Source organism: Sinocyclocheilus anshuiensis, unplaced genomic scaffold (assembly GCF_001515605.1).
Source record: "Sinocyclocheilus anshuiensis isolate Anshui unplaced genomic scaffold, SAMN03320099.WGS_v1.1 scaffold1185, whole genome shotgun sequence".
NCBI classification, from domain to species: domain Eukaryota; kingdom Metazoa; phylum Chordata; class Actinopteri; order Cypriniformes; family Cyprinidae; genus Sinocyclocheilus; species Sinocyclocheilus anshuiensis.
The window spans coordinates 871,323-898,425 of NW_015548278.1; the positions used below are offsets into that span (position 1 = coordinate 871,323).

At 34.6% G+C, this 27,103-nt stretch overlaps 1 protein-coding gene across 1 annotated transcript in view; it reads left to right on the forward strand.

The window, feature by feature from the left end:
- The window catches only part of LOC107655790 (dipeptidyl aminopeptidase-like protein 6), a gene marked incomplete at its 5' end in the record, with an annotated part of 119,757 nt that overhangs the window by 61,488 nt on the left and 31,166 nt on the right, over positions 1-27,103 (forward strand). The window contains 3 exons of the mRNA XM_016443370.1: positions 2,020-2,072; positions 2,706-2,787; positions 14,944-15,064. Of these exons, the coding sequence (XP_016298856.1) occupies positions 2,020-2,072; positions 2,706-2,787; positions 14,944-15,064 (256 nt within the window). The remainder of the gene's footprint in view (positions 1-2,019; positions 2,073-2,705; positions 2,788-14,943; positions 15,065-27,103) is intronic.

A 27,103-nucleotide genomic window follows, 5' to 3' on the forward strand; every position in this document is an offset into this window, starting at 1 on the left:
GGAATTAACTGTTGTTTGCCAGTTTTATTATTTTTTATGTGTTATCAGTAGCAGTTCTCTTTCATAAATTTGGTAAAACTGTCTTATAGTTTGGCATCTCAAGTGTACATTGTACATTTTATTTTAGTTTGATCAGGGCAGCTGTTGTACAGAGCTGAAGAGACGGAGGAGAAGGTGTCATCAGCTCTGGGACAGTGACACCAGAGCACTTCACACACGCATGACAAGAAAGAGTGAGCCAAAGAAAAGAGTGTGAGTGCTGCCTCTAGTTTGTTATTCAGTGCCCGTCCCAACATCGCCTTGATGGATGACAACCTCGTCCCCCAGCTGTCATTGCCTATGCGCACACACACACGCGTTCATAACGCCCCTCATTCTCAAACTCTGTCATGTTGCTGCTTGCCCTTCACAAAGGAGCTCTCCATCTCTCTGCATCTGTAAGACAGAGGGCGGTGGTGAGTACAGGTGTTGAATGTTAATCTTTGACAGTATTAACAGCTCCACTACATATGCTGCGGTCAGCCCTCTGGCTCACGGACAGCTGTTGACACTGTCCTCAGAGTGATACAACAGCGCTCCTGCCTTCTTTAGCAACGATGGATTAGGATTTTATAAAATGAGTTGGTTCTGCCTCTGAAATCTGATTTGACGTGCCATATCTGAAGCACACCTGTGACCACACATCATTTGAATTCTGCATTAATGCACCAAGAAGCAGCCTACAGAGGGGCTATTGTACTATGTAGTTGTTTGTGTTTGTTTATTTGTGTGTTTATTATAAAATGTATTATTAGTTGTGTTTTATTATTATTATTATTATTATTATTATTATTTAATCTTCTTTAAAACAATATAAAAAAATCTAGCTTATTTGTAATAATTTGTTTATAATTTGTTGGTTAGAAAAACATATGATTTAAAATGAGAAGAAAATTTAATCAAATCTTTTATTTAAATAAAGTTATGCTAAATAAAATCATTTTTTTGTCATGTTGTGTAACCATCATGTAAAATCTAATATTCATTATATTAACAAATAATCCTTATTTTCAAATACTTTATGTTGATAACCAAATTAATACCACAAATATTTAAATATATGTTTTCAAGGTAAGAAGCTTAACAAATATCGTAAATTATTAATATACATAACACAATTTCAAAAACATTAATTTATTGCAAATTACTGTAAATTATTAATTATAATAATTATCATAGTGTATCATGAGATTTTGCAACTTAAACTAGCCTTGTAATGTCAATTTTTTTATTTTTTTTATTTTAATACATTTAATATACAGACATGATAATAAACACATTCTCTGCATTTATCCTCTCTTCTAGCTTGCTTCCTAATCTCGTTGTCTAATAAACCTGCCATTGTACAGTATATTACAAATATTGTTGGCTCTTTGACAAACTGATTTTGATTCTCTTTTTGAAGTCGCTTTGGATACGAAATAATCTGCTAAATGTGTAATTGTAAATCTAAATTACCAGTTGTAATTTTAAATCAGAAATAAATAAATAAATGCAATTTAGAACCAATGACTCAAATTCTCTCTATTGCATGTATTTATGTATTTATGTTATGAATGAATGAATCAATCAATCAATCGATTAAAATATATTTTGATTTGTGCCAGTGAGTTTAGCGCAGGAAAACAATCATCATATTGTCTACAGAAAATTTGAAACGCGACTTTTTTACTTTAATTGTACTAATTGTATTATTTATTAAACATTGGTATATTTTACATTTTGCTTTTGTTTTAAAAAAGCAAAAAGCCATTTGATGTAGTGTAGTATTGTGCTTTACCATGGTAAAAATCTGTCCTCTTCACATTGTGGCTAAAATCACCCTTTAACTTTGGTAAAATCACTGTAATGCATAGCCTCTCAAACGTTATTGCTAATAGAGCTTTTTTTTTGGTGCTTGTAGTGGCAGTAGCTGCTGTTCTTGCACAGTTTAATTTCTCTCTCTGTCTCTGTTTGTCTTTGTGTTGTTCAAACTCTCAGGTTTACGAGCACTCCTTCACTGCGGACTACATCATTTGCAGTCTGGAAACTCCGTAAGTCACTGAGCTCATATAACAGTCGCATTAGTTTACAAAGTCCATTTGTCATTATACAACCGAGGAAAACATCGATGCAGCATTTTGCTGCTCACGTCACATCGAAGCCATTCAGAGAACTGAATCTTTCTGCTATCCTGTGGTCCTACCAACAAATTCCCTGCCTGTCTGTCCCGCGATTAGCACAGGGACGTACAGCTCGTGCCACCTGTAATTTTTGGGCCTGCAGTGCACAGCGTCTTTGTAAACGGCAACAGAATAAAGCATGTATATTTATGAGCTCTGTCAGATGGAACAGATGCTGACAGCGCTGGGCTGCTGCCCTGGCCAGATTTAACAGCATACCGGGATATGCTATCACTGTTAGATTCCCTGCCTCAGGAATTCCCTCATGGTGCTTTATTCGCTGTGCTGTTGTGTTGGGCTGTGTAGTACACCATGATGGAATCAATATCTGTTGGCACACGCTCCACTGCACCACACAGAGGAAGTGTGCGCTGTTAGCCCTCTAAAGACATGAATGTTTGACTGATTGCCTATCTGTCTGTCTGGAACAGGATGGCCAACTAGTCTGCTTGTCATCCAATAGCCAACTAGTTGTTTAGCAATGGCTTTGCTTCACTTTTACAGGGAAACGTGGATCCTGAACCCTCCAGAAGTGCGAAACGCTCATCTGCAGTATGCAGGATGGGGACCGCGAGGCCAGCAGCTGGTAAAGATGACATTTCCCACACTGTAAACATTAAAAATTTACAGAAAAAAAAAAAATTGGCAGCAGTGAAAAAATACAGTAGGAACATTTTAGGTTTTACACATTGAACTAAATTCACAGTATATTGTATTGAAGGCACAATATGTAATTTTCGCCTCTAGAGGGCGCGTATTCAAAATAAACAAAGAGGCAAAGGCGTAGTTTGATGACGAATCATGGGTGGAATCATGGGAGTTGTTGTCTTCATCCCCACAGCCGAAGCAATTCGACGCGACTCGGGCAGAAATCTCGAGGCCGCTGAACGAGCGTGACACACGTCTCGAAAGTAGCGGAGCTTATATTATGCCACAGTCGACCGCTTCCGCTCCTTCCGGTCGTGCGTATGTGGGGAAAAAAAACAGCGCTGTTTTATCATACTAGATACATTTGAAAGTTCTGTTATTATGCTACTCTGTGCGGTCGTCACCGGTCTATTAAAACGCACAACATATTAAAGCGTCTTTGCTGTTTCCATGTTTTCTACAAAACAAAACTGGAAATCGAGGGGTTATGACGTCATTAGCAGGCGACACAATGACACTATGGACACGGTCCGTGTCATTAGTTAAAATTGCTTATTTCTCTGGATTTAAACATTCTTCGAAACATTTGGGATAATGTAAGTACACAAGTCAGCAAAATAGATAACACTGTTCTAGTGGTTTTTGGATATTTTAATAAAAAAATCTTATATATTATGCCTTTAACTTATAGAGTAAAATGTTAATATACCAACCTACCAAAGCACATAAGTCTTGTACCTTTACAATACACTGATAATAATCCAAAAAAACACAGGTGGTAATAAGAAAACCTGGTAGCGCTTTATTTTAAGGACCAATTCTCACTATTAATTTGCATGCATATTACTTGCATATTGGCTGTTTATAACTACATATAAAGCACCTTATTCTACGTGAACTTATTTTAGATCCCGTAATCCTACCTCATACCTAAATTTAACAACTCCTTTACTATTAATAAGCAGCAAATTAGGAGTTTATTGAGGCAAAAGTTGTAGTTAATACTTAGTTAATAGTGAGAATTAGGATCTTAAAATAAAGTGTGACCAAAAACCATATGTAAGCTGTGTCCCAATTCCGGGACTGCATTCTTTGAAGGCTGCATTCCAAAACTGAATGCGTCATATCAGTCCTGTTTACACTTGGTATTAAGATGCGTTTTGCTCGATTGGATCACAAGTAGATGACAGAGACACATGCTTCACAGACACAGAGACTCCTGATTTCTCTGAGAGGAGGGTCTGTGGACAGGTGTACAAATTGCAGTGTTGTCGCTAAGAATTTTGTGCCCTGTGGGCAGGGTATATGTATGGTCGCGATCGAAAAAAATCACATTTAGTATGTTCAAGAATAGATATTGCAAGAATGCACTTTTTCTGATCTTTCGATCTAATATTGTGAAATAAGCTTGGACAAAGTACTTAGAAAGCAAAAGGAGGCAACTGAAAATTATACAGAGAGCAGCAGGTTTCGTTTCTGCTCTGATAGCAGAAATAGACCACAGCTAAAACTGTGGGTTTGTAATAGAATCAGGACTGGTTAGAGAACATTGTGCTCTCAGTAGGAAGAGAGGCAGTCATTAGTGGCTGTTTGAACGTGTTCGACCACATCTACGAAAGAAGTTCGGTCAAATGTGTTTTCGACTACCTTTGGAAGTGGTAGAAAGTGGACAAGCTCAAAACATTTCAGACCTAGTTTACACCTGTATTTAGCATTGTCCACTTGTGATCGGATCGACCAAAATGCACCTTAATACCAGGGCCTAAGGCTGTCCCATTTTGAAGGCTCCTTCTAATGCAGCCTTGAAATGCATCCTGAAATGCGTTTTCTGAGCCAAAAATTATACAAGAAATGGATCCTTTGCCACCCTGACGATGGTGACGATGGGATTTTTTTGAGAGAGAGAGAGAGAGAATGCAGGATTACACTTATAAATGTAGGTATTGGGTTTCAAGTTACTCAAATTTCTAAAGAAACAAACAAAAAATTAAATAAATAAAAATAACAGTTTAAAGTGGTTCAAATGTTGACTGATATCTTAATAATGTGTGATTTTATAGATACTTTTTATTATGTACATAAATGAACCAAGGTGAACATATTTAGACAGGTTGTGAAATCTGTTTTGTTTTCAGACAGCTGAAAGTATCACAAAAGTCCAGAACAAACGTTATTGCTGTTTATCTTGCTGTTAACCAATTAGCTCTTTTTAACCACAGCAATTTCGCAGGTAAAATTACGGTCATTTTTCACTGTGCATCATCTTCAGAAGTTTAGTCCTAAAAAAGTGGTTTACTTTTGTTTTGTTCTTTGATTCATTTTACCTAACGATATTTCCTAATGGCACATGTCCACTGCACCGACAGAACTGTGCTCAATACCGCTTAAAACACAGAACACCGAGCAGCACTGAGCGGAATTCTCTCACTACAGTGAACACACTCATTCAATCGATGATGGGGAGGAAAAATATAGAATGATAGATGTGCTAATGCACCAAGTACAACAAAGAATCACGATTTTCACGCAACAGCATGGGACACAGTTAAAGAGGAAGCTAACATGACAGTAGATTACGGACTTGTGAAGCAACAAAACAAGTGGGTACACCTAGGGTATACGCAAATATTGATCCTTAGAAGTCATAATACACAAACAGCACTGGGCAAAAAGTAAGCATACAGTACGGCGTATACGTGCATATGGCTCCATTCACACCACTGAGCAGCAGGGATGCCAAAAGTACTCGTATTTTAGTACCAAGTAGAAAAAAAAAAAAGTAATACAGTGCCGACTCAATTTGATGCGTGACTAACAGGCAGCTGCAGGTGAGCGTTCACATGGGTGTTTGTGTGTGTGTTCTCTAAAAATCAGCTACACCTTACGGTAATGCACCTGCACTTGTAAACTGTCAAGCATGCATTTCATAGTTAATTTCTCGTCCTGGCATGGTATTGGTGTAAACACACTTGGTTTGTCTTCAGTGAGTGTAAACATGCGGTATGAAAACAAATCAGAATTGTGTCAAAATATCAGATTGGTGCACTGTAAAAATGCAGCCTGAAAGACCTGCTGTCTGTTATAGTGAGGATATTAATCAAACAACAATACTGACCAACAAAAAAAGAAAATCTCTCACTGCTCTGCATGTAGTTCATGTTTGACTGTTTATTTGAATAATTATTTGTTTACTTCATCGAGAAATACTCGAATGCTTCATGTCATTGTTTTAATTACTTTTTTGTGTGTATTAGTTGCTTTTTAAGGCTGAGTAATATAACTAAAAATTATGCTTGGTTTTTTAGAGTAATTCGAGAAACCATCGTTTCAATCAAACACTTCCTGCGAAGTGGATTAAAAATGTTTAATCTTTAAAGATCTAAAGCACTGTAAAGCATCTGGTTAAATATTATCAGTGAATGTTTTCTATAATAAAAGATATCTAGTCATTTTCATTTGCATGCACCATTAACAACACACAATAATGCACAGCAATATTTAGTTTTAGTTTTTTTTTTTTTTTTAAGAAATATGTTCACAAAGGCTGCATTTAATAACACCAATTGTGAAATATTATTGCCATTTCAAATAACTGTTATCTATTTTAATACATTTTTAAATATTATTTATTCCTGTGTTGGCAAAGCTGAATTTTCAGCATCATCACTCCAGTCTTCCAATGTCTCCAGATGCCAGTGTCACATGATCCTTTAGAAATCATTCTAATATGCTGATTGTCTTAACTGTCACTTTTTATCAATTTGATGCATCCTTTACGAAGAGACATATTATTAAAAAAATATATATCTTACTGACCCCAAACATCTTAAAAACATCTTAATACAAAACACACACACACAGACAGAAAGACTTCTTGATTTGATACATTGAAACAATTTAATCGAATTCACGTAATTGAATCTACTAATTCTACAATTTACAAAATAAGTTAAGATAATGAATAATGACACTCTTTAATAAATGTACTGACCAACTGAAAGCAATCATCACAGTTTGCACAATGGTACTTAATTACATCATTTTGGGTGCAATTTGATATCTGGCCCAACTTTAGGTGCTTAGAATATTGTTGTGGTGTTAAAATTGATATTGAGTACTGTGAAATTGCCAGAGGTGGGACTAATTCACACAAGATCACAAGTAAGGCTCAAGTCTTAACCTTCAAGTCTCAAGCAAGTCCAAGTCAGTTTTTGTGAGAATCAAGCAAGTCAAGTCAAGTCACTTCTTTATGTCAAGCAATTCAAGTCAAGTCGTAGCTTGGGTCAAGCAAGTCAAGTCATACAAATGTTTGATGATTTAACTTAATTTATATATTGAAATAAGTTAAAACTACAGTAGTTTTATGATCTATGGGAGTTTTATTTGCAACAAAAAAATTGCAATATGCATTTCTACTCAAAAGGTGTCCACATACAGCTGAGTTGTTAATACACTACAAATCTAAAAATAAAAAATAAATAAAAAAATTTAAATTACATAGCCTAAAATGTAAATGTAACTGAAATTAGGCCAACATAAAAGCATGAAAAGTATTTTGGTACAGCTGTTTCAATATGCCTCAAACATTGCAGAAGTCTGTATGATTTTTTTTTCTTTGTGTGCGTATGTATGTGTATACAATATATCTATGTGCATCCCATAAACTATCCATAGGCTTTTCACTCAAAGTCTAACACTGAAGACAAATTATTAGACACTGTACACATGCATATACTAAGTGCTATTGCAAAAAAAAAATAAAATAAGGCTGACATTTCCTTATAAACAGTGAATAACCATTTACAATGCATTGCACTTGCAAAAAAATTACATTTGATAGTGCTCACAAACTGTATTTTAATGTTCTCAATAAAACTGTTTTCACTGGTATATTTTTCTGTTTCTGTTGTAAGACAACGGGATGAATATGAAATAGTGACTGAAACGTGGCCCATTAAGACTACATAACCAGCTCTCCCTTAGATGTTAATCGGCACAAAAATCCTTTAAGATAAAACAATGGCTGTGCTGTGATTTCGGCTATATTTGCATGTAAGATAGAGTTCGAAGTAACAGAATATCTTTTTTTAACTGAAAGCGCTGCTCCTCTCAGCCGCTCGCTGAACAGAGCAGACGCAGAGAGAGGTGTGTGCGCGCTGGGAAAACAAAACCTCATGCGGCAGTATCGGCGAGTCTCAGAAACGAAATAAGCTTTGTCCAAGAAGTCGCTAGATTTGTTGCTAAGCGCTTTTTTGGAAAAAGGTCGCTAAAGGGGTCTGAAAAGTCGCTAAATCTAGCGACAACGTCGCTACGTTAGCAACACTGTGTCCACGCTCTTACATTAGATCTCTCTGCCTGCCTACTGCGTCACTTGGTTAGGTTGCGGTGCGTTCAAAAACAAACAGATATTTATTAAATAAAAGACAAGTTATTTCGAGTCATTTAACTCAAGTCCGAGTCAAGTCTCAAGTCAAGGCAAGTCTTTTATGAATATTTATCAAGCAAGTCTCAAGTCCTAAGTTGCAACTTAAGTCTGACTCGAGTCAAGTCATGTGGCTCGAGTCCCCCACCTCTGATATTAGTATCAAATATTGAAATTTTGATATTGTCACAACCCTAATCTGCAGCCACTTTAACTACTTAGATCCCTGAAAAGGGGCCACAAAATCCTATCGCAGAAGTGAATCACACAACTCTACCTCCTCCTCTCTCCCTCTCTTCCTGGAAATAATCCCAGTGGTTTATGATACAGACACACAAAATGACTGGATTTATGATTTTACATGCAGGAAAGCTCACCAGCTCGACTCATCTCAGAGACTTTATGAGTGTGTGTGATATTAAATAATTAGGACACATCCTGTCGTGTGTCCTAAATGTGTCCATGCCATACATGGTATCACATGTGTTACGCATCTCGACATGCATAATATGGTACGCAGCATAAAACTCTCACCTCAGATACAAGAATCTCCACTTTTTTTCTAGTACAGATGAGCAGTCAGTTCAGAACTGAAATGAATTCAGAATAATTCAGCTCATCATATATTCATGGACTTCACTACTTTATTGGACTGGCAGATGAATAATTCAGGATTTCTTCAGTTGTCTTTGTTCTGGTTTTTATAGTCAATATCTGAAAGCCATTTCTCTCCATTTGACGGGGAAACATTTCATGGGGGAAATGGAAATGTATTTGAATTACAGATGTTTATGGAGATTGCTTGCTTTTATAATATTCACACCGTGTCCCTGTTATTATTTTTAAAGTTACCTTGAGACTTTTACACTCACATACAGCTGCACTGTATTTCTAGCTGTCATTATATTCATGTTTCAGCCATATGAATGAACAGTGGTTGTGTAGCTTGACCTCCTCCGTATGTTGTAACTACAGCATCTGGCCCAGAAAAAGCATCTTTTTGATTGACAGCCATTCAAATTTAGCCATGCATCTTAGTCCTGTGCCAGTTGCAGAGCTGCTATTGGGATAATTGAAAATGCTAATAGATTGTGTTTTTCATTTCACCTTAAATAATTAAAATGTCAAAATTGTCAAATTTATTTTTCAAAAGAAACAGAATAGATAAAAGTCTTAAATGCCATTTGAAGCGTGCTTCTTTTGAGGGGTTGTTGTTAAACGGTTCTTGTGAAAAGTAGTACACATTAGCATGCTTTTAAAAAGAGTACTTATGGAAATAAAGAATATACTTAAGTGCAAACTGAATGTAATGTTTTTAGACACAACTGCATTTAAATTGAAATTTTATTATACTTTAAATGTATATTAAATGCAAGTATATTAATTTTTGAGCTTTTTTTACCCATGTAAGTGGGACTTAAATACATCTTTATATGTAATTTCATAATTAATGTCATTGTCCTTGACATATTACTAAAGTGAATTGCAGAATGTTCTGACAACAATTTATGGTAATCTAAAATGTACTTAAATGTAATTTATATTTAAACTTGTATGTCATGTATTTAATTATATTTATAATTACACATTTGTAATGATAAAGTAAATAACTTTAAATGTAATATTTAATAACACCATACTGTTAAACTTATAATCAAGTACTTCACATACCAGTAATAAATAGTATTATAAGGAAATAAAAAGTAAATAGTAATATAAGGAAAAAATAATAAATAATTAATAGTAATGTAAGGAAAAATAAATGTACTACTTTAAAGCACAACAAAGATTTTTAAAACGTAATGATTTAAAATGTACCTAACAGTAAACCTTTTAAATTAACATTATTACAAAGTGCACTTAAAAGCAGTCCTGAAATGTATTATTTATTATATTATCTGCAGTGTACTCTCATTCAGTACAATCAAGCACTTTTTTCACATTTCATTACTTGTGCATGAAAGCCAACAATCAGCTGTTGATATTTGGGCTTAAAGTATGTTTAAAAACGTAAAATGCCTTAAATTTCATTCCCTTATGCAGATACTTTGTTTTGTTTTCTTTACTGTTCCTCAGCCATACCTAAATAAATCAGTGTGTGTCATCCAGTGCGCTGTGAAGTGGTTGTGGTGTGTTTAGGAGAGATTACAAATCAATGCTTCTCCTGAGCCAGTCCACTGTCAATAGTCTTTCTGATAAGTTATCTACACACCTCACATTCAGTGCAGTACATGAGCTCCAAGTAAAACATCACATAAAAACAGCATCAAGATGTTCATGATGAAATTGGACCACAAGGACTCTGTGTTTCCCTTGATTTGAGAGGGGTTCCCTTTCATGGGAACTTCGAACTGCGTCCTCTAGGGGTCGCTATGGGGGAACGCCTCGTTGTGACCCGTGTCTGAAGCATACATTGAAAAAACACCAACTCGTTGGCCGGCGACAGCCATGACGTAACTACCGGTGCGACTATAGAATAAATAGGCGCCGGGAGCACACATCATTCTCTTCTTCGTCTTCATTGACTGTTTTGTTTGAAGCGTGCATTTCTGTGGTAAGAGCTATCTCTATTCATCTCATTATGGCGAGCACTAGCAAAGCATTTAAGGATGTGTGCATCCGTGTTGACGTTGTTTAACATCAGATGACACACACGATCTATGCGTTATTTGTTTGGGCGAAGAGCACGCACGCGCTACTCAGGGAACCATGGTTACATAAGTAACCTGAGACGTTAGCTGCAACCGTATATATTTTCACAAACAGGAAGAAAAATATAGATTCATAACATTTAAAATATTATAGGACATAGACCCCGTTCTACAGCCAACGGTGGGTTTACAAGCTGATGTCAGTGGAATATATTCAGGAGTATTGACCAGCAGCTGGTCCAGGGGCCAGATTTTCTGGACACTCCAGCCATCTTCTCTTTTTGAAATATATTTATTGAGATGTTAATCGTAAATCTCTATCTAGAAGGCATTAAAAAGTCTGCATGTTAATGCTTATTGGTAATGGAAGTCAGATTACTTCATGAACCCTAAATAAAGCCCTTTTATTAGGGTTATAAGTATTGAGGAACTGCCACTCAAATCTCAGTAACACTTTCTTTGTAGTGTATATTGTAGCGACTCCAAAAATGAGAGCGATTCATAATTAAAACCACTGAAATAAACAAAATAATTAAAGGGATAGTTCATCCTAAAATGAAAGTTCTGTCATCATTTACTTACCCTCACGTTGTTCCAAATTTGAATGAATTTCTTCCTTCTGCTGGACCCAAAACAAACAGCTGCTGGTATATGATACACTACCGGCCAAAAGTTTAGAATAATCAAGATTTTGTAAGGGTTAAAGTTTTTGAAGGAACTTTTGCTCACCAATAATATTGTAAATATATTATTAAAATTTAAAATAACTTTTATATTTTAATATATACTTTTTTTTTTCTGGTGATGGCAAAGCTAAATTCTGTGTGTCTTTAGTGAAACATGATCATTCAGAAATAATTCTAATATGCTGATTGATGTTCAGTTATTATTACACATTTCTTTTCAGAATTATTTGATGAATAGAAAGTTCAAAAGAACACCAGATTGAAATATTTTAAAACATAACTTTATAAATGTCTTTATTGTCAATTTTGATCAGTTTAAAACATTCTAATCAAATCAGTATATTAAAATGATTTCTGAAGGATCATGTGACACTGAAGACTGCTGAAAATTCAGCTTTGCATCACAGGAATAAATTATGGTCACACTTTTTTGGGGTGACCAATTCAAACTATTAACTCACTATTAACTATGACTTTTGCCTTAATAAAATCCTAATAGTTAGTAAGGTAGTTAAGTTTGGGTATGGGGAAGGATTAATGGATCTAAAATATGATCATGCAAAATAATATATGAATAATTGAAGAAAAATTACTTGCCAATATGCTAGTAAAATGTATGCTAATAGTTAATGGTGAAAATTGGTCCCTAAACTAAAGTACTTCCTAAATTACATTTTAAAATATATTCAAATAGAAAACTGTTATTTTAAATTGTAATAATGTTTCACAACATTACTGTATTTTTATCAAATAAGATAAGATAAGAGACTTCTTTCAAAAACATTCAATCTTAATTATTCCAAACTTTTGACCAGTAGTGTATATGTTTATACCATTAAGGTAATAAATGAATTAATTAACAGCAGTACTGGAACCACCAACTGTTATTTTACCCATACCATTGGCAAAAATATCTAAATATGTAATGAAGTTGCAGCAGGAAGCGCAACAAAAAAAAATGCTTTAATTACAGTATTCGACGAAAGTCAAAGTAAATGAGAAGCAATGGGGAAAAAATACAATACTGCAATCACAGATTTTTTTCCTATCTGGGGAAATAGATTTCTCAGAGGACTGCCGGGTTAGCCGAAAAAAAACACTGGGCAATTTGCTCTTTGTTTTTTACAGAGGTTGTGCGAGCAAAACACTGACATGTTTGATTCAGAAATTGAAATTACAAAGTATGTCTGAAAGACAAATTTACCTGACCCCTTTAGGGAAAACTAGCCCTGTTCGAAAAGAGGAAGATTTACAACCAAAAAGTTGCTTGGATAGATAGATAGATAGATAGATAGATAGATAGATAGATAGATAGATAGATAGATAGCTTTTATTCTATCTATGCGCTTTTATTCAGATCATTCATAATTTATTCAGATTTTACAGCAATTTTAGTTGAGTTTTAATTTGGCTAACATAAATTGAATTATGTTCAAATGTAAATATTTGAAACTTTAAACTGAATGTTTTCATTTTAAGGAAGGTTTTCATTTTAAAAGTCCTGTCATCTTCCCACAGGACCTTTTTCTGTGATCTTAAGCATAGACTGTGTTCCTTTTCATTTCTGAGTGCAGAGGTTATTTTTAAAGTTGGTGCTATGGAAGTCATTTATAAATGAAGCCACCAGGTGACTCTTCTGTATGTTATAGATGATCTTGGCTTGGATACTGACACTCACTTCAGCAAATAAATTACAGTTTGTGTAAAGGCCTGAGTTAAATGAAAATATGTCTTTGAATCCACATGAGCTCTCTGTCAAACTGTCCTTGATGCACTCAGAAAACATACAGTAACTTTCAGAACTGACAGCATCCTCGGTCCAAAATAAATAAATACCATTTATTGAGACTAAAATGCAAAAATTACTCAACAAACATCCTGACAGATATAAATTTGACTTGCCAAGACAAGGTGAAAACAAGGTAAAAATTATTAATCCTAATAAGCAGATTTTAAATGTGTACAGGTTCACCAAACCTTGTGCAATTTCTGTGTAGCAGTCGCTGCCCTGTAGACCCTTGTAAAGAATCTTGGTGTTATATTCCACAGGATGATATTCATTTTAAAAAAGATATCTTATTATTTTAGTCTGATTTCAACTGAATCACCCAAAATTGAAAATGTACAGGCTATCCCAGATGTAGTTTGTTCTTCATCAGAACAGATTTGGAGAAATTCAGCATTCCATCACTTGCTCACCAATGGATCCTCTGCAGTGAATGGGTGCCGTCAGAATGAGAGTCCAAACAGCTGATAAAAACATCACAATAATCCACAAGTCATCCACACAACACCAGTCCATCAATTAATGCCTTCTATGCAAAAAAAGATACATGTTTGTAATAAATAAACTCATTATTAAGCCATTTTTAAACTTCAAACGAGACCTATATCCATAATATTGCTTTCTCCAGTAGAAAAAGTCATCTCTTCTGAATCAGGAGAGAAATATGCACAGATCAAGTACTGTTTATAAGTGAAAAGAGTCCAAAACATTTGAAACAAATATATTGGTGGATTTTGATGTGAGAGGACAACAGGGGGTGGACCTTTTTCTTGAGAAAGCATTGTGCATTATGGACTATTATGGTTTGATTAATTTCTTATACTCTCAGATATAAAGGTATGAAAGCTGTCACTGGAGAAGTACCTTTTACACTTTTGTACTTAAAGAGTCCATTTTGGTACGTTAAGGTACATATCATTACCTAAAATGTACGTATTAGGATCTACAAAGTGCAGAAATGTACTTTTTGAAAAGGTACCACCCTAGTGACAGCTTTTGTACTTTTATTTCTGAGAGTGTACAAACACACTTTTGCTTCACACTGGAGTCATGTGGATTATTGTGATGTTTTATCAGCTGTTTGGACTCTCATTCTGACGGCACCCATTCACTGCAGAGGATCCATTGGTGAGCAAGTGATGCAATGTTAAATTTCTCCAAATCTGTTTCGGTGAAGAAAAACTTTGATGGTCTGAGAGTGAGTACATTTTTAAACTAAATTAAATTTTTGGGTGAACTATTGCTTTAACAACTATTTGACACAACAGAAATCGCAGCATGTGTGTAAGCAAGCCAAAGAACTGTCATACCTGCAATAGGGCATTTCTTAAAGGCACAGCAGCAAAACAACTGAATGTGTCTAAGTCTCTAACAACTTACTAATATTATAAATGGACCTCAGAGTGGAAAAATGTAATAATAAAAACTGTATGATATGACCCCTTTAAAGTTCTCCATGCACACTGTAAATGTCATCACCAGTAAACCTCTCCTGACCTGTCCATCAAATTTTGATTGCAATGTGTTTGTGTTTCTGTCCTTTCTCTAGATTTTTATATTTGAGAATAACATCTACTATCGGGCCACAGTGGAGAACAGATCCATCCGTCTTGTTTCCACTGGGAAGGAAGGTGTGATATTCAACGGCCTGAGCGACTGGCTTTATGAAGGTATGAAAGATTTGTATTAAAACATGGACATTTGTTTTCTATGCCTTGCAAAGCTGCAGTAAATGAGGTCTTGTCAGGACAAGTACTGGCCAGAAAAATCTTTATTATTCAGACCTGAGAAGAACTAAGGTGAACATTCAATAAATCAGATTATGTACTGTGATCTGCATGAAACAAGTTGTCTAATGTAGAAGAGGCAGATTTTGATGGTGATCGATTCTGTGCGAAGAATCAAAGAAAGAAAAATCAATATCCCAGTATCTTCCAGAATGCACCACTGCTTTTGAAAAGACTCAGTGGTTGTGGATTTTCGTGGTTGTGCTGTGAGTCTCCCATTTAAACTTTAATCTGGGCTCATATTGCGGAGAGTGACCCTTGAGTTTATGAGGCGCCGAAGGTCTCGAAATTTATACTTATTATTTATTGAAGGCGATGAATGTATTAAAGAGTGCAGAGACTCATCCTGACCTATTTCTGATGCTCCTGATCTCAGTCTCTCTGCTTCGGTTTTCAGTTTGTATGATTTATTTTTCTAATAGTCATCCACCATATTTGCATTCCTTGTTTTTATATATATATATATATATATATATATATATATATATAGTGTGTGTGTGTGAACTTAATGATATATTTTAGTATATAAACTGATATATATAAATATATATAAACTGATATATTTTAGTTTAGTTTAATATATTAAATGCAATTACAGCTAATTGCATTTAATATATTTAAACTAAAATACATATACATATATGTAACTTTAGAGTGCCTTTTGACTTATCTAAGTACAACTTCAGTACACCTTTGTATGTAATTTCATATATTGTCATTGAACTGTGGTTAAAGTGTACTGCTGAATGTACTGACATGCATTTATGGTAAACTAAAATATACTTTAATGTACATTAACTTTATTTCCATGTGCTTTAGTATGTCAGTCAACAAATCAAAGCTCAACAAAATAATGATTTATCATACTTTAAAACTTTTAATTTGACATTGGTACAAAGTGCACTTCTTAAAAGTGTATTTAAAGTCTCGGAAAAATCTAGTTAAGTTGCTCATTTTATCCAAGTACTCAGAAGCCAATTTATGAAAACTTGAATATAATAAGTAACCTTTACTAGATTTCTCTGAGGCAAGAAGTTTGCAAGATATTTTCAAGTACAGTTAATAAATTGAAATTTGCGGGATACAAATGTACATTCAATACAATTAAGCACAGTTCTTTTTTCACAAGATATTAGCATTCACATTATATACATTATTTCTTTATGATAAAAATTCACATTTCCACCTTTCTTCATTTTGGCAGATGATGTGCTTAGGGAAGGTTAATGTATGTTAATTCAGATTACACATGGCAACCAAAAAAGGCTAAAACAACCAATATCCATCATTCCAAGAGCAGTTTAATTCCTCCAACTGTATGGAGTTGCATTAAAGTCGAACGATCCACAGTGTTCATTTACTTAATGTGATTTGAAATTAGCTGAAAGTTATTATGAGGAAAGTGTTCTGATCAACCTCACACCTACACATTCTCCTCTCTGTACTTTGGAGATCAAGAATGTAGATTGTTGCATTTTTGTGAGTATGCTTTCTTAGAGTAGTTCATCACTTTGCCGAGAGGATATTAATTACCTCAATCAGTCTGCATAATCAATGCTGTGTTTTAATTATCCCTGGATAATCAGTGAACTGCATGTAGTTTCTTGTTGTGGCAGAACACGTCTGCTCTAATGAAGATCATGAAATGAACCCTGCAAGAAACTCACAGTAAGGTGCACATCTTGCAGTCTTGCGGCGTTTGCTTCTGCATGTTCGCAAAGATCGAAGGACGTCCCGTTGGCTATTTTATGATTCAGAAAGGTGCTCACGAATAACTACACTGTGGTTGCTAACAACATAAAATGAACACATTCAAAACTATTTCATCTTCTGTTTGTAACTATTATCCAGAAAACGTTTTTTTTTTTCTTCTTTTTTTTTCTTTTTTTCTCAAGTGGATTTTTAAGGAGCAGCTTCATTGACATGCAGTACCTATTAAGCCAATTAAGCTAACAATATGTTAAACCTTTTATATTAACATAATGTTGTCAGGTTATGACAAAACTTGAGTGTTTCCGATGATTTATACTCCATTTAATATTTATCTTATTGGAGAACCTTTCAGATATCTATCAGAAATACTTAAAACATAGATTTACATTGGTGAGCTTAATATGATACTTTTTCCTAATGATGTAATTTTAAAGGAAAAGTTCAGCCAAAAATTAAATTTTTCTGAAAATGTAGTCACCCTCGGGCCATTCGAGATTTAGATGAGTTTATTCATTTTAACAGATTTGGAGAAATTGAGCATTACATCACTTGCTCGCCAATGGATCCTCTGCAGTGAATGGGTGCCGTCAGAATGAGAGTCCAAATAGTTGATAAAAACATCACAATAAGTCACAAATCTACACAACTCCAGTCCATCAATTAATTTATTGTGAATTGAAAAGTTGTGTGTTTGTAAGAATCAAATCCATTATTAAGGTTTCATTTTTAAACTTCAAAAAAAAAAAAATTCTCGCATTAAATTCACTGACATATTTTTTTAGAGCTGTTTTGGACTGTTTTTGCTTGTAAATAATACTTGATCTGTGCATATTTCTCTCCTGATTCAGACAAGACAACTTTTTCACTGGAGAAAGCAACTTTATGGATAGAGAACGTGTAATGTAGGTTTAAACAACGGTTTAAAGTTTAAAAAAATGTCTTAATACTATATTTGTTTCATACAAACATGCAGCTTTTCACTTCACAAGACGTTAACTGATGGACTGGAGTCATGTGGATTACTTGTGGATTATTTTGATGTTTTTATCAGCTGTTTGAACTCTTATTCTGACGGCACCCATTCACTGCAGAGGATCCTGGCGAGCAAATTATGTAATGCTAAATTTCTCCAAATCTGTTCCAATAAAGAAACAAACTCATCTACATCTTGCATGGCCTGAGGGTGGATACATATTCAACAAATTTTCTTTTTTGGGTGAACTGTTCCTTTAAGCACTAAATCTGGCAGAACCTCCAGCACTCCAGACAGATTTTGAAGCGTTTATGACAGACCTCCCTACACTTCACAGCGGTATGCTGCTGCCCAGCATTTCTTGCCTTTCATTTGCATTAAGTTCAGCAGTTTCCGACATTTCGATGCTCTCACCCCTTGCTTTACACTACTGTCAATCCCACAATCTCTTGTACAAGTCTGCCATTCAGCTCCCATAGAGAATTAACTGAAAATTCTGCTCACTCTGCATCAGTGAACATGTATGTTAAGAAAGCTAAACTTCCCAGCCACATTAAAGGTGTCGCTCTCAGTACTCAGTTCGTTGCTGTAGGCTATCCTCATATGACCATATGTTTTCTGATAACTAGATATCATTAATCTGATTAAAGCGTGTGTGAGGTTTGTGTGCAGTCATATGCTGAAGTATCATTACAGCATTCAGACTGCAGTCTCTTAGTAAGGCTCTCTACTGCCCCCTGCTGAAGTGAGCTACTAAACTGACCTACATTGCACGTTGCAAAGAGACAGGAAACTTTGTTTTTATTATTTTTTATTTTTATTTTTTTATTTTTTGAAAGAAAGAAAGAATCAGAATCAGAAAGAGCTTTATTGCCAAGTATGTTTGCACATACAAGGAATTTGTTATAGTGTCACAAGCTTCAAGTACACGGAGACAACAACAACACACAGATAATAAAAATGAGATGTGAATAAAATACACATGCATAAATATAAACCACAAAAAAAAGAATAAATTGTATGTACAGGTGTGCTATAGATGGAATAGGAATAGAATAAAATAAAATAAGTTGTAGGGATGTAGGGTTTAGGGTAATAAATAAGTATAAGGTTATTGCACATACTGTACTTTAATTGCACAATGGGAGAACATTAACTGTTCATGAGGTAGATTGCCTGGGGAAAGAAACTGTTCTTGTGCCTGGCTGAGTAATGTCCTTCAGATAAGCCAACACCAACCTCTCAAATGTCTTTGTGACCACAGACGTTAGGGCCACAGGTCTGTTCGGTAAAACAAGAAATTGTTTTATTCAGCAAGGATGCATTAAACTGATCAAAAGGGACAGTAAAGACATTTGTAATGTTGCAGACGTTTTCTATTTTATATAATGCTATTTATTTAAACTTTCACAATTTCTATTCATCAAGGAATCCTGAAAAAAAAAACTGTCACGGTTTCCACAAAAATATTAAGCATCATAGCAGTTTTCAACATTAATCATAAGAAATGTTTCTTAAGCAGCAAACCAGTATATTAACATTATATAATATTTAATATAAAATATATTAAAATCATTATATTAGAATGATTTCTGAAGGATCATGTGACACTGAAGACTGGAGTAATGGCTGATGAAAATTCAGCTTTGCATCTCAGGGATAAATTACATTTAAAAATATTTTCAAATAATATACATTTATTTTAAATTCTAGTTCACAATATTAATGCTTTTACTGTATTGATCAAACTATTTTACCGATTGATCTTATAAATGCAGCTTCTTAAAAAATAAATAAATAAATAAATTTAAAAAAAAATCATACCGACCCTAAACTTTACATCTGTACTATATAAGAATCAGTTGATATTTATTTCTTGTGAATCATTACCTCACGATTACAGCATGAATCACATTCTTTACCACTACATTTTATACTAAATACTACCATAAAACTATAAAACACTTTCATTTACCCGCGTGATTAACAGCAGCATTTAACTAAATATTTTGCTGCAAAAAATATATATATAATTAAATCAGTGATGTAGCATTTGTCTTTGGCTTGTTTCTGGAAAATGAGCACTAATTTGAAAACAGCTCTTCTGTCATGCTACTGAAAAAAATTTAGCCAAGGTTGCAACGTTAATTTAGTCACTCCCCCACACTGCTGCAGACAGACCTGTTAGAGAAACGCACCGTCTCTGTGTCATACAAAGTGTAAAACAGGCCTTTAGATTAGCTGCTAATGAGGCTGGTGTGTTTTACACACCTCTGTATCACAAGAGAGCATAATCACGTAGTTTTAGCAGCCCACAAATATGACTAGCCGTCTTTCAACACCCTCCAATTTGTGGCTGGGAGATATACTCTACTCATATTCTGCACACCTCCCAAAAGAAGTGTTAATAATAGTGTTCTTGAGCTAAAATTGAACTGCATGCTCACATGAGTTTGGCGCTGTAGGGATGGTCAGGAAGGTCGACTAGTCAGCTGGTTCACATTGCCTGCTTAATTTCTCCTGCTTGACCTGCAACAAGCAGGAGTGCTTTGAGTTTTCACACTGGCAGTGTTTCTGAATTCTACAAAAAATAATTACGATATTGATTCTTTTTCTGTTGATAACTGCCATGCATTATAGAATGGTCTTTATGAAATATTTATGAGGAGGAGCACCACATTTACACTGAAATAGTAATTCATTAATACACGGAACAGAAGCTAAACCTCACAGTGCATTCAAAAATGGCTGAATCATCTGAATTCAGTCAGGTTTACTAAATGTTTAACTTGCATCAAGCCTGACAGACATCTTTTTTCAAACAATGGATGAGTAATTCAGTCCATAATGGAAATCAAACACATGACTTTGGTGTTAAAATAAAACTAAACTATTGAGAGAGAGAGAGAGAGAGAGAGAGAGAGAGAGAGACTATTTTAATAACTTTGTAGTAAATGTGTTAATTGAAATAAAGGTGAAATTTAAATTCTAGATTAATACTTACAGTTAAAATAAAAACTTAAATGAAATTGAATTAAATGTTCCAATAAAGTAAAATAAAATAAGTTGAAGTAATAAATTACTAAAAGTAAATCTGAAATAAAAGTAAATTAAAGCTAAATATAAATATTTAAAAATACACTAATAAAAAGGACAATAACAAGACAAAATGTGACAACAAAAATAAATAAAAAAGAGCTAATTAAAAAATATTAATAAATACTATCATAGTAAAGAAATAATACTAAAGTAACACTGGTTTGAGCTACAGAAATGCACAACTTAAAATAAAATAATAAAATAAAATAAAATAGACGCTTTTAACTATTTTGTAATGAAAGAACCCTGCTTTGTTTCTTTTTTTAAAAGAAGCCAAACCAAAAATGCTGCGCTAACATGCAGTAGTGTTTTTAATGGTAAATGGCTTTAGTTGAGTGATTGTGTTCGTGTGTGCTAGCGGAGCTGATCAGACCTCCACAGGCCTTTACCCTCATTGAATTATCTTCTCAATGAACTCCAGCTAATTAAGTTGCTAATGGTTTGTTAGAAGCCTGTTATTACCGTGATGAATCCAATGAAGGTGATGAACAACACTAAAGTCATGTTTGTTAGGGCTCTTTTGAATTTAAATGAGAATTATAGAAATGTGCTGCTTACAGACGTAAAGAGACGTGGGCTGACGTGTGGAACATGAACAATGGACTTGTTTGATTGATCTCTCATTGGTGCAGTATGATCAATGTAAAGCAGAAGTCAGCAGACTCTAAAGAGGACATGTTGTAACGCATATGTACTCTATTTGTAGATTGTCTGAGTATATTTAACTAAAGTGTGTGTTCAGGGGAAAAGGGCAAGACAACAGCTTTTGCAATCTAATTTGTTGTTTATTGTCTACACACACATCTTCCTGAAACATATTGATACCCAGAGAGAAAAAAGTAAAGAAAAGTGAATAGGTGATGAAAATCATCCATTGATTATCCCTCCGAAATGATTAACACTGTGTGAATCTTTTTGTAGCAAAATTTGCTGCAAAATGTTTGATGTCGGCTAATAGACGTGAATTACTTACAAATTAACTTGTAAGGGCTGCCCTACATCTATTTTTGCTGCACTAAAACATAGAATTAAATCCATTGAAAATAATGCATTATAAACATATTTGTCAAAACAATCTCAAAGCTTTTATTAGGCAAGTCAAGGAGTGAATTATTCACCCACTGCTTTAAAACAGACTGCTGGGCACGATTCAAGTAAAATGCACAATGGCAGGCACGCAAACAATTTATGTATGGTAAATCTTGAGAGATTAAATGTTTAAGTGGGTGGGCCTACATAAAAGAGTGTGGGCAAAATGTAGCATATAAAAACTTTTTGGCAAATTGGCAAAAGAAAATCCGGCACAAAGGTTCAATACACAAAACTTCTAAAGCTTTGATTAACATTAATGTTAATTTCAACTTTTACTAATACATTAAAAGTTGCATCTTTTAAGATTTGTATCTGAGCTAACACAAATAACAATGAACAGTTCTATTTTTATTAACTAATGTTAACAAAGATTAATAAATACTGTATTGTAACAAAAGTACTGCTCATTTTTAATGTTTGTAAATGCATTAAATAACATTAAAGGGGTCATAAGATGCGATTTCAAGTTTCCCTTTCTCTTTGGAGTGTTACAAGCTGTTTGTGAAGATCACAAATGCAGACATGGTTTATGCTTATGTGGCATGATGAAACGCAACGCATAAAAAGACAGTATAAGTCATTATAATCAGTAATTATGTCCCCACTGGATGCAAAAATACACAAAATAATATTATTTTTAGCAGCATCATATGACCCCTTTAACTTAAAGGAAGTTTATTGTAAAGCATTACCTCAGTCTGAGAAAATGGGGACTACGCAAATAATCTCATAATCAAGTGTCTCTGTCAGTTTGCGTTCAAAGGAGAGCAAACATTGAGGACCGTAGAAATGTGTGCAGCTGCAAATATGCAGTTTGTTGTGGAGAACAGTATATTTCCACAAAGGACACATCTAGGCCTATTTAGCGAATCAAACACTGTACTTATGCTAATATGTTGCTTCAAACACGCTTGGCTCAGAAGTTCCAATCTATAAACCCATCACCTACTGTGGTCTGGTTTCATTTGTAGACAGTCCGGATTCATTGACTTAGTTTCAGTTGAGATATACAATATATACTTTTTAAAGAATTGACTGATTGTTATTTGTTCCACTATTTTCCAATTCAACTCCACAAACGCTCGCATTTTACTATTAAGTCCTTACGTCGTAAACATAACATTGTGACATCTAACAGAAACTGACAAATCATAATTTTGACAAGCGTATGGTATGCACCTATAAGGAAGAGGGAAAATTAATCAATCAATTAACTGTAATTGATCATGAACACTCGTGTTTAATAATTTTTCTAACTAAATATATAAAGTTATATATTTATATATATAAAGTTATAGTGAAATAAGATGTTTATTATTATGTTTATACTTTCATAAATTACATCCATTTAGAAAATGGATTGATGGGACACATTTTGAGTTAACAATTCTTGCAAGACGTTTTTCTTATAATTGTCAAATTTTATAACGCACAATTCTAAATGTATTCTCACAATTTTGAAATATACGCTTAAAATTAACACAACATTGTGATAAAGTCAGAACTGTGTTTTTTTTTAAACTCGCAAATTCAAAGATTTCAACTTGCAATAAAAAAAAAAAACAGTAAGAATTGTAAGATATCAACTCATTATTGTGAGAAATAAAGTCAGATCTGCTGTAAACTCTCAATTCAGAGAAAGTCCAAATTGTGAGACTTGCTATTTTGAGAAAAAAATTATAATAATAGTCAGAATTGCAGGATGTTAACTCGGAAATATAAACTGAAATGAGAAATAAAGTTTGAGTTGTATGTTGTAAACTTACAGAAAAAAAGCGAATTGCGAGATATAAACTCAGAATTGTGAGAAATAAAGTCAAAATGTGTTACAGCACGTAAAACGTTTACCAGGTTTAGTTGTTGTTTTGGATAATTGGGGGAAAAATGGATGATGGAAATGCTCGGTCTAAACAATAAAGTGTTATGGCCTAAACTATCAGCTCATTTTCCCCTATTCTACAGCTGTGTCCTCTGATTAAAGAAGGACAAGTGTGAGAGGACTGTGTGTGTGTGCTAGACACGGCTTTACTGTCCCTCAGCTCTTAAAACACACACTCCTGTTTCATCCGTCATTCAGCTCTGCCATTAAACCTCCCTGTGTGAGCAATCAACAGCCCAACAAGCTTCCTGGCTCACTGCTGAGAGTGTGAGTGTATGCTTGGCAGAAGAAAGGGCACAGAGAGACACGGAAAACAGCTATGAGCGAGAGATGTGTTTGCAGGGTTTCTGACATCTTATGCCTAATGAGAGCCATTTTTGCTGTTTTGTACAGAGATGTCTGCGGCAGGCTTGCTTTGGTTCATCCACGGGTCAGCATCTCTGTAATGATCAGATTCATTGAAAAGCTCCCATGATAGTCACATGCACTTCCTCTAAAATATCCACATCATGCTCTCTAGGCATTAAAATACGTCATTGAAACTCTCAGCTGCTGATACTGATGCAGTTATTGTCCTCAGTGGCATTAAAAGATCTAGTTTAACCAAAAAATGTTTTCCTAGCTATTGTATATGGACCCCTGACTCGAAATGCGCAGCATTATGGGAGATCATTGGCAGTGAAGGATACATATGTGCTGCATTCTGGTGCAGTTATTGTCCTCAGTGGCAATAAAGGGCTAGTTCGCTCAAAAATGTTTTCAAAGCTATATGGACCCATAACGGGATTGTGGGATAACATTGGCAGCATCTTATTAGACAAGATGTTAATCAAAAACAGATCCGGATGTGTTGTTGTTATTTCTTACTTACTGGAAAGGCAACATTTTTTGAGGTTTTGAAGCCATGGGCAAGGGAGAGTTTTGTGGCTCAAACTTACAGTATGCAATATCAAAACGAATGTAATATTTCTCAAATGTCTGCTACAAATAAAAGGAGTTTGAAAATACACAACTTAAAGGAACACTCCACTATTTTTGAAAATAGGCTCATTTTCCAACTCCCCCTAGAGTTAAACAGTTGAGTATTACCGTTTTCGAATCCATTCAGCCGATCTCCGGGTCTGGCAGTAGCACTTTTAGCTGTAGCTTAGCATAGATCATTGAATCTGATTAGACCGTTAGCATCTCGCTCAAAAATTACCAAAGAGTTTCTATATTTTTCCTTAGCCATATCGGCCTAGAAAATCGCAACTTTTCATTTGCCGTTGGTCTTAGTACACGATGTAACTACAGAAGAGTCAAGTTTTAAATAGGAAAAATATAGAAACTCTTTGGTCATTTTTGAGCGAGATGCTAACGGTCTAATCAGATTCAATGATCTATGCTAAGCTACAGCTAAAAGTGCTACCGCCAGACCCGGAGATCGGCTGAATGGATTCGAAAACGGTAAAACTCAACTGTTTAACTCTAGGGGAGTTTGAAAATGAGCCTATTTTCACATTGGAGTGTTCCTTTAAATACATAGACTACATAAATTCATGTCAACTACAAAAAGTGTTGCATGTTAATAGAAATGCCTTTTAAATTTGCACATTGTGTAATTGTACATGAATTTGTGAAAATCTGATTTACTTCAGATTCAAAATCATATTGACATCAAAACCCACACCCTCATTTCATGTTAAACATTTTCAAATTCAAATTGGTAAACATGTAGAAAACACTGTTTTTCAAAACGCAAATTCTAAATGATCAGTGTTATTATATATTAATATAATATACATTATTTTATATGAATTCATGTTAATTACTATAAAGTATTAGGGTCAGTAAGATTTTTATAATATTTTTGAAGGAAGTTTTTTGTGCTCACCAAGGCTGCATTTATTTGATCAAAAATACAGCAAAAAAAAAAGTAATATTGTGAAATATTGTTTAAATATAAGTCTTTTCTGTTTTGGCATATTATTACTGTTTAAAATAACTGTTTTCTATATGAATATATTTTAAAATGTAATTTATTCCTGTGATGCAAAGCTGAATTTTCAGCAGCCATAACTCCAGTCTTCAGTGTCACACGAGCCTTCAGAAATCATTCTAATATGCTGATTTGCCTCTCAAGAAAAAAAACAATCTTGATGTTGAAATGTTCTTGATACATTTTTGAATTTTAATATTTGTGATACATTTTTTTCTGGATTATTTGATGACTAGAAAGTTCAAAAGAACAGTATTCATTTGAAATAGAAGTCTAACATCATAATGTCTTCATGAATTTAATGCATCCTTGCTAAATAAAAGTGCAAATTTTGATCAAATATATCACATATATATCACACACACACACATATATATATATATATATATATATACTTACTGACCGCAAATGGTATATATTACAATAACATATTCATATTAATTCAAAATAAAACTGAAAACAACAACGGAAATATATAAGCATAGGCTAACAACTATTAATAACTGTCTAAATCCTCAGATGTCAACATAAGCTCTCTGAGCGCAATCATTCACTCACTCTCTCTGTAGGTGATGAAGTGAGCAGAACTGTGCTGAACATGCAGCTTTCTGCCTATTTGAGCACAGGAAGAGGGGTCAGACCCTATTTCCGCAGCCTTTGGTGGCATCCAGAAATTGCTTTTTTCCCTGAGATTGTAGAAGAGAAGGGGCACTTGATGGAGAGGGCCAGCACTCACTCTCGCCAGCCCCGCTGAGATTACAGTCCGCCCCGTGATTTATGGGCCAGAACCTTCCACGCTGCCTCTGTGTGAAGGAAGCAAAGATTCATACAGAAACAGGTGGTTACGGAGAAATGCTCTTAACTGTGGCCAGGTGCATCAACTGTATCCAAATGAAGATGGGAAATTTTAGTGTGTGTGTGTGTGTGGATGTAGCTGGAATGAGACCTGAGAGATGCTGTGTCATGGATGATTACTTTTTACTATTCCTGCAATTATTCGAGTGATTGAACCGCTGTGAAATATGACTGAGAGAAACTCCTGAATCTTTCTTGCACAGTGGAGATCTTTAAGTCCCACATCGCTCACTGGTGGTCTCCGGATGGGGCCAGGCTCGCATACGCGACCATCAACGACACACTGGTGCCCAAAATGGAGATCCCCATGTTCACCGGCTCCATCTACCCTAC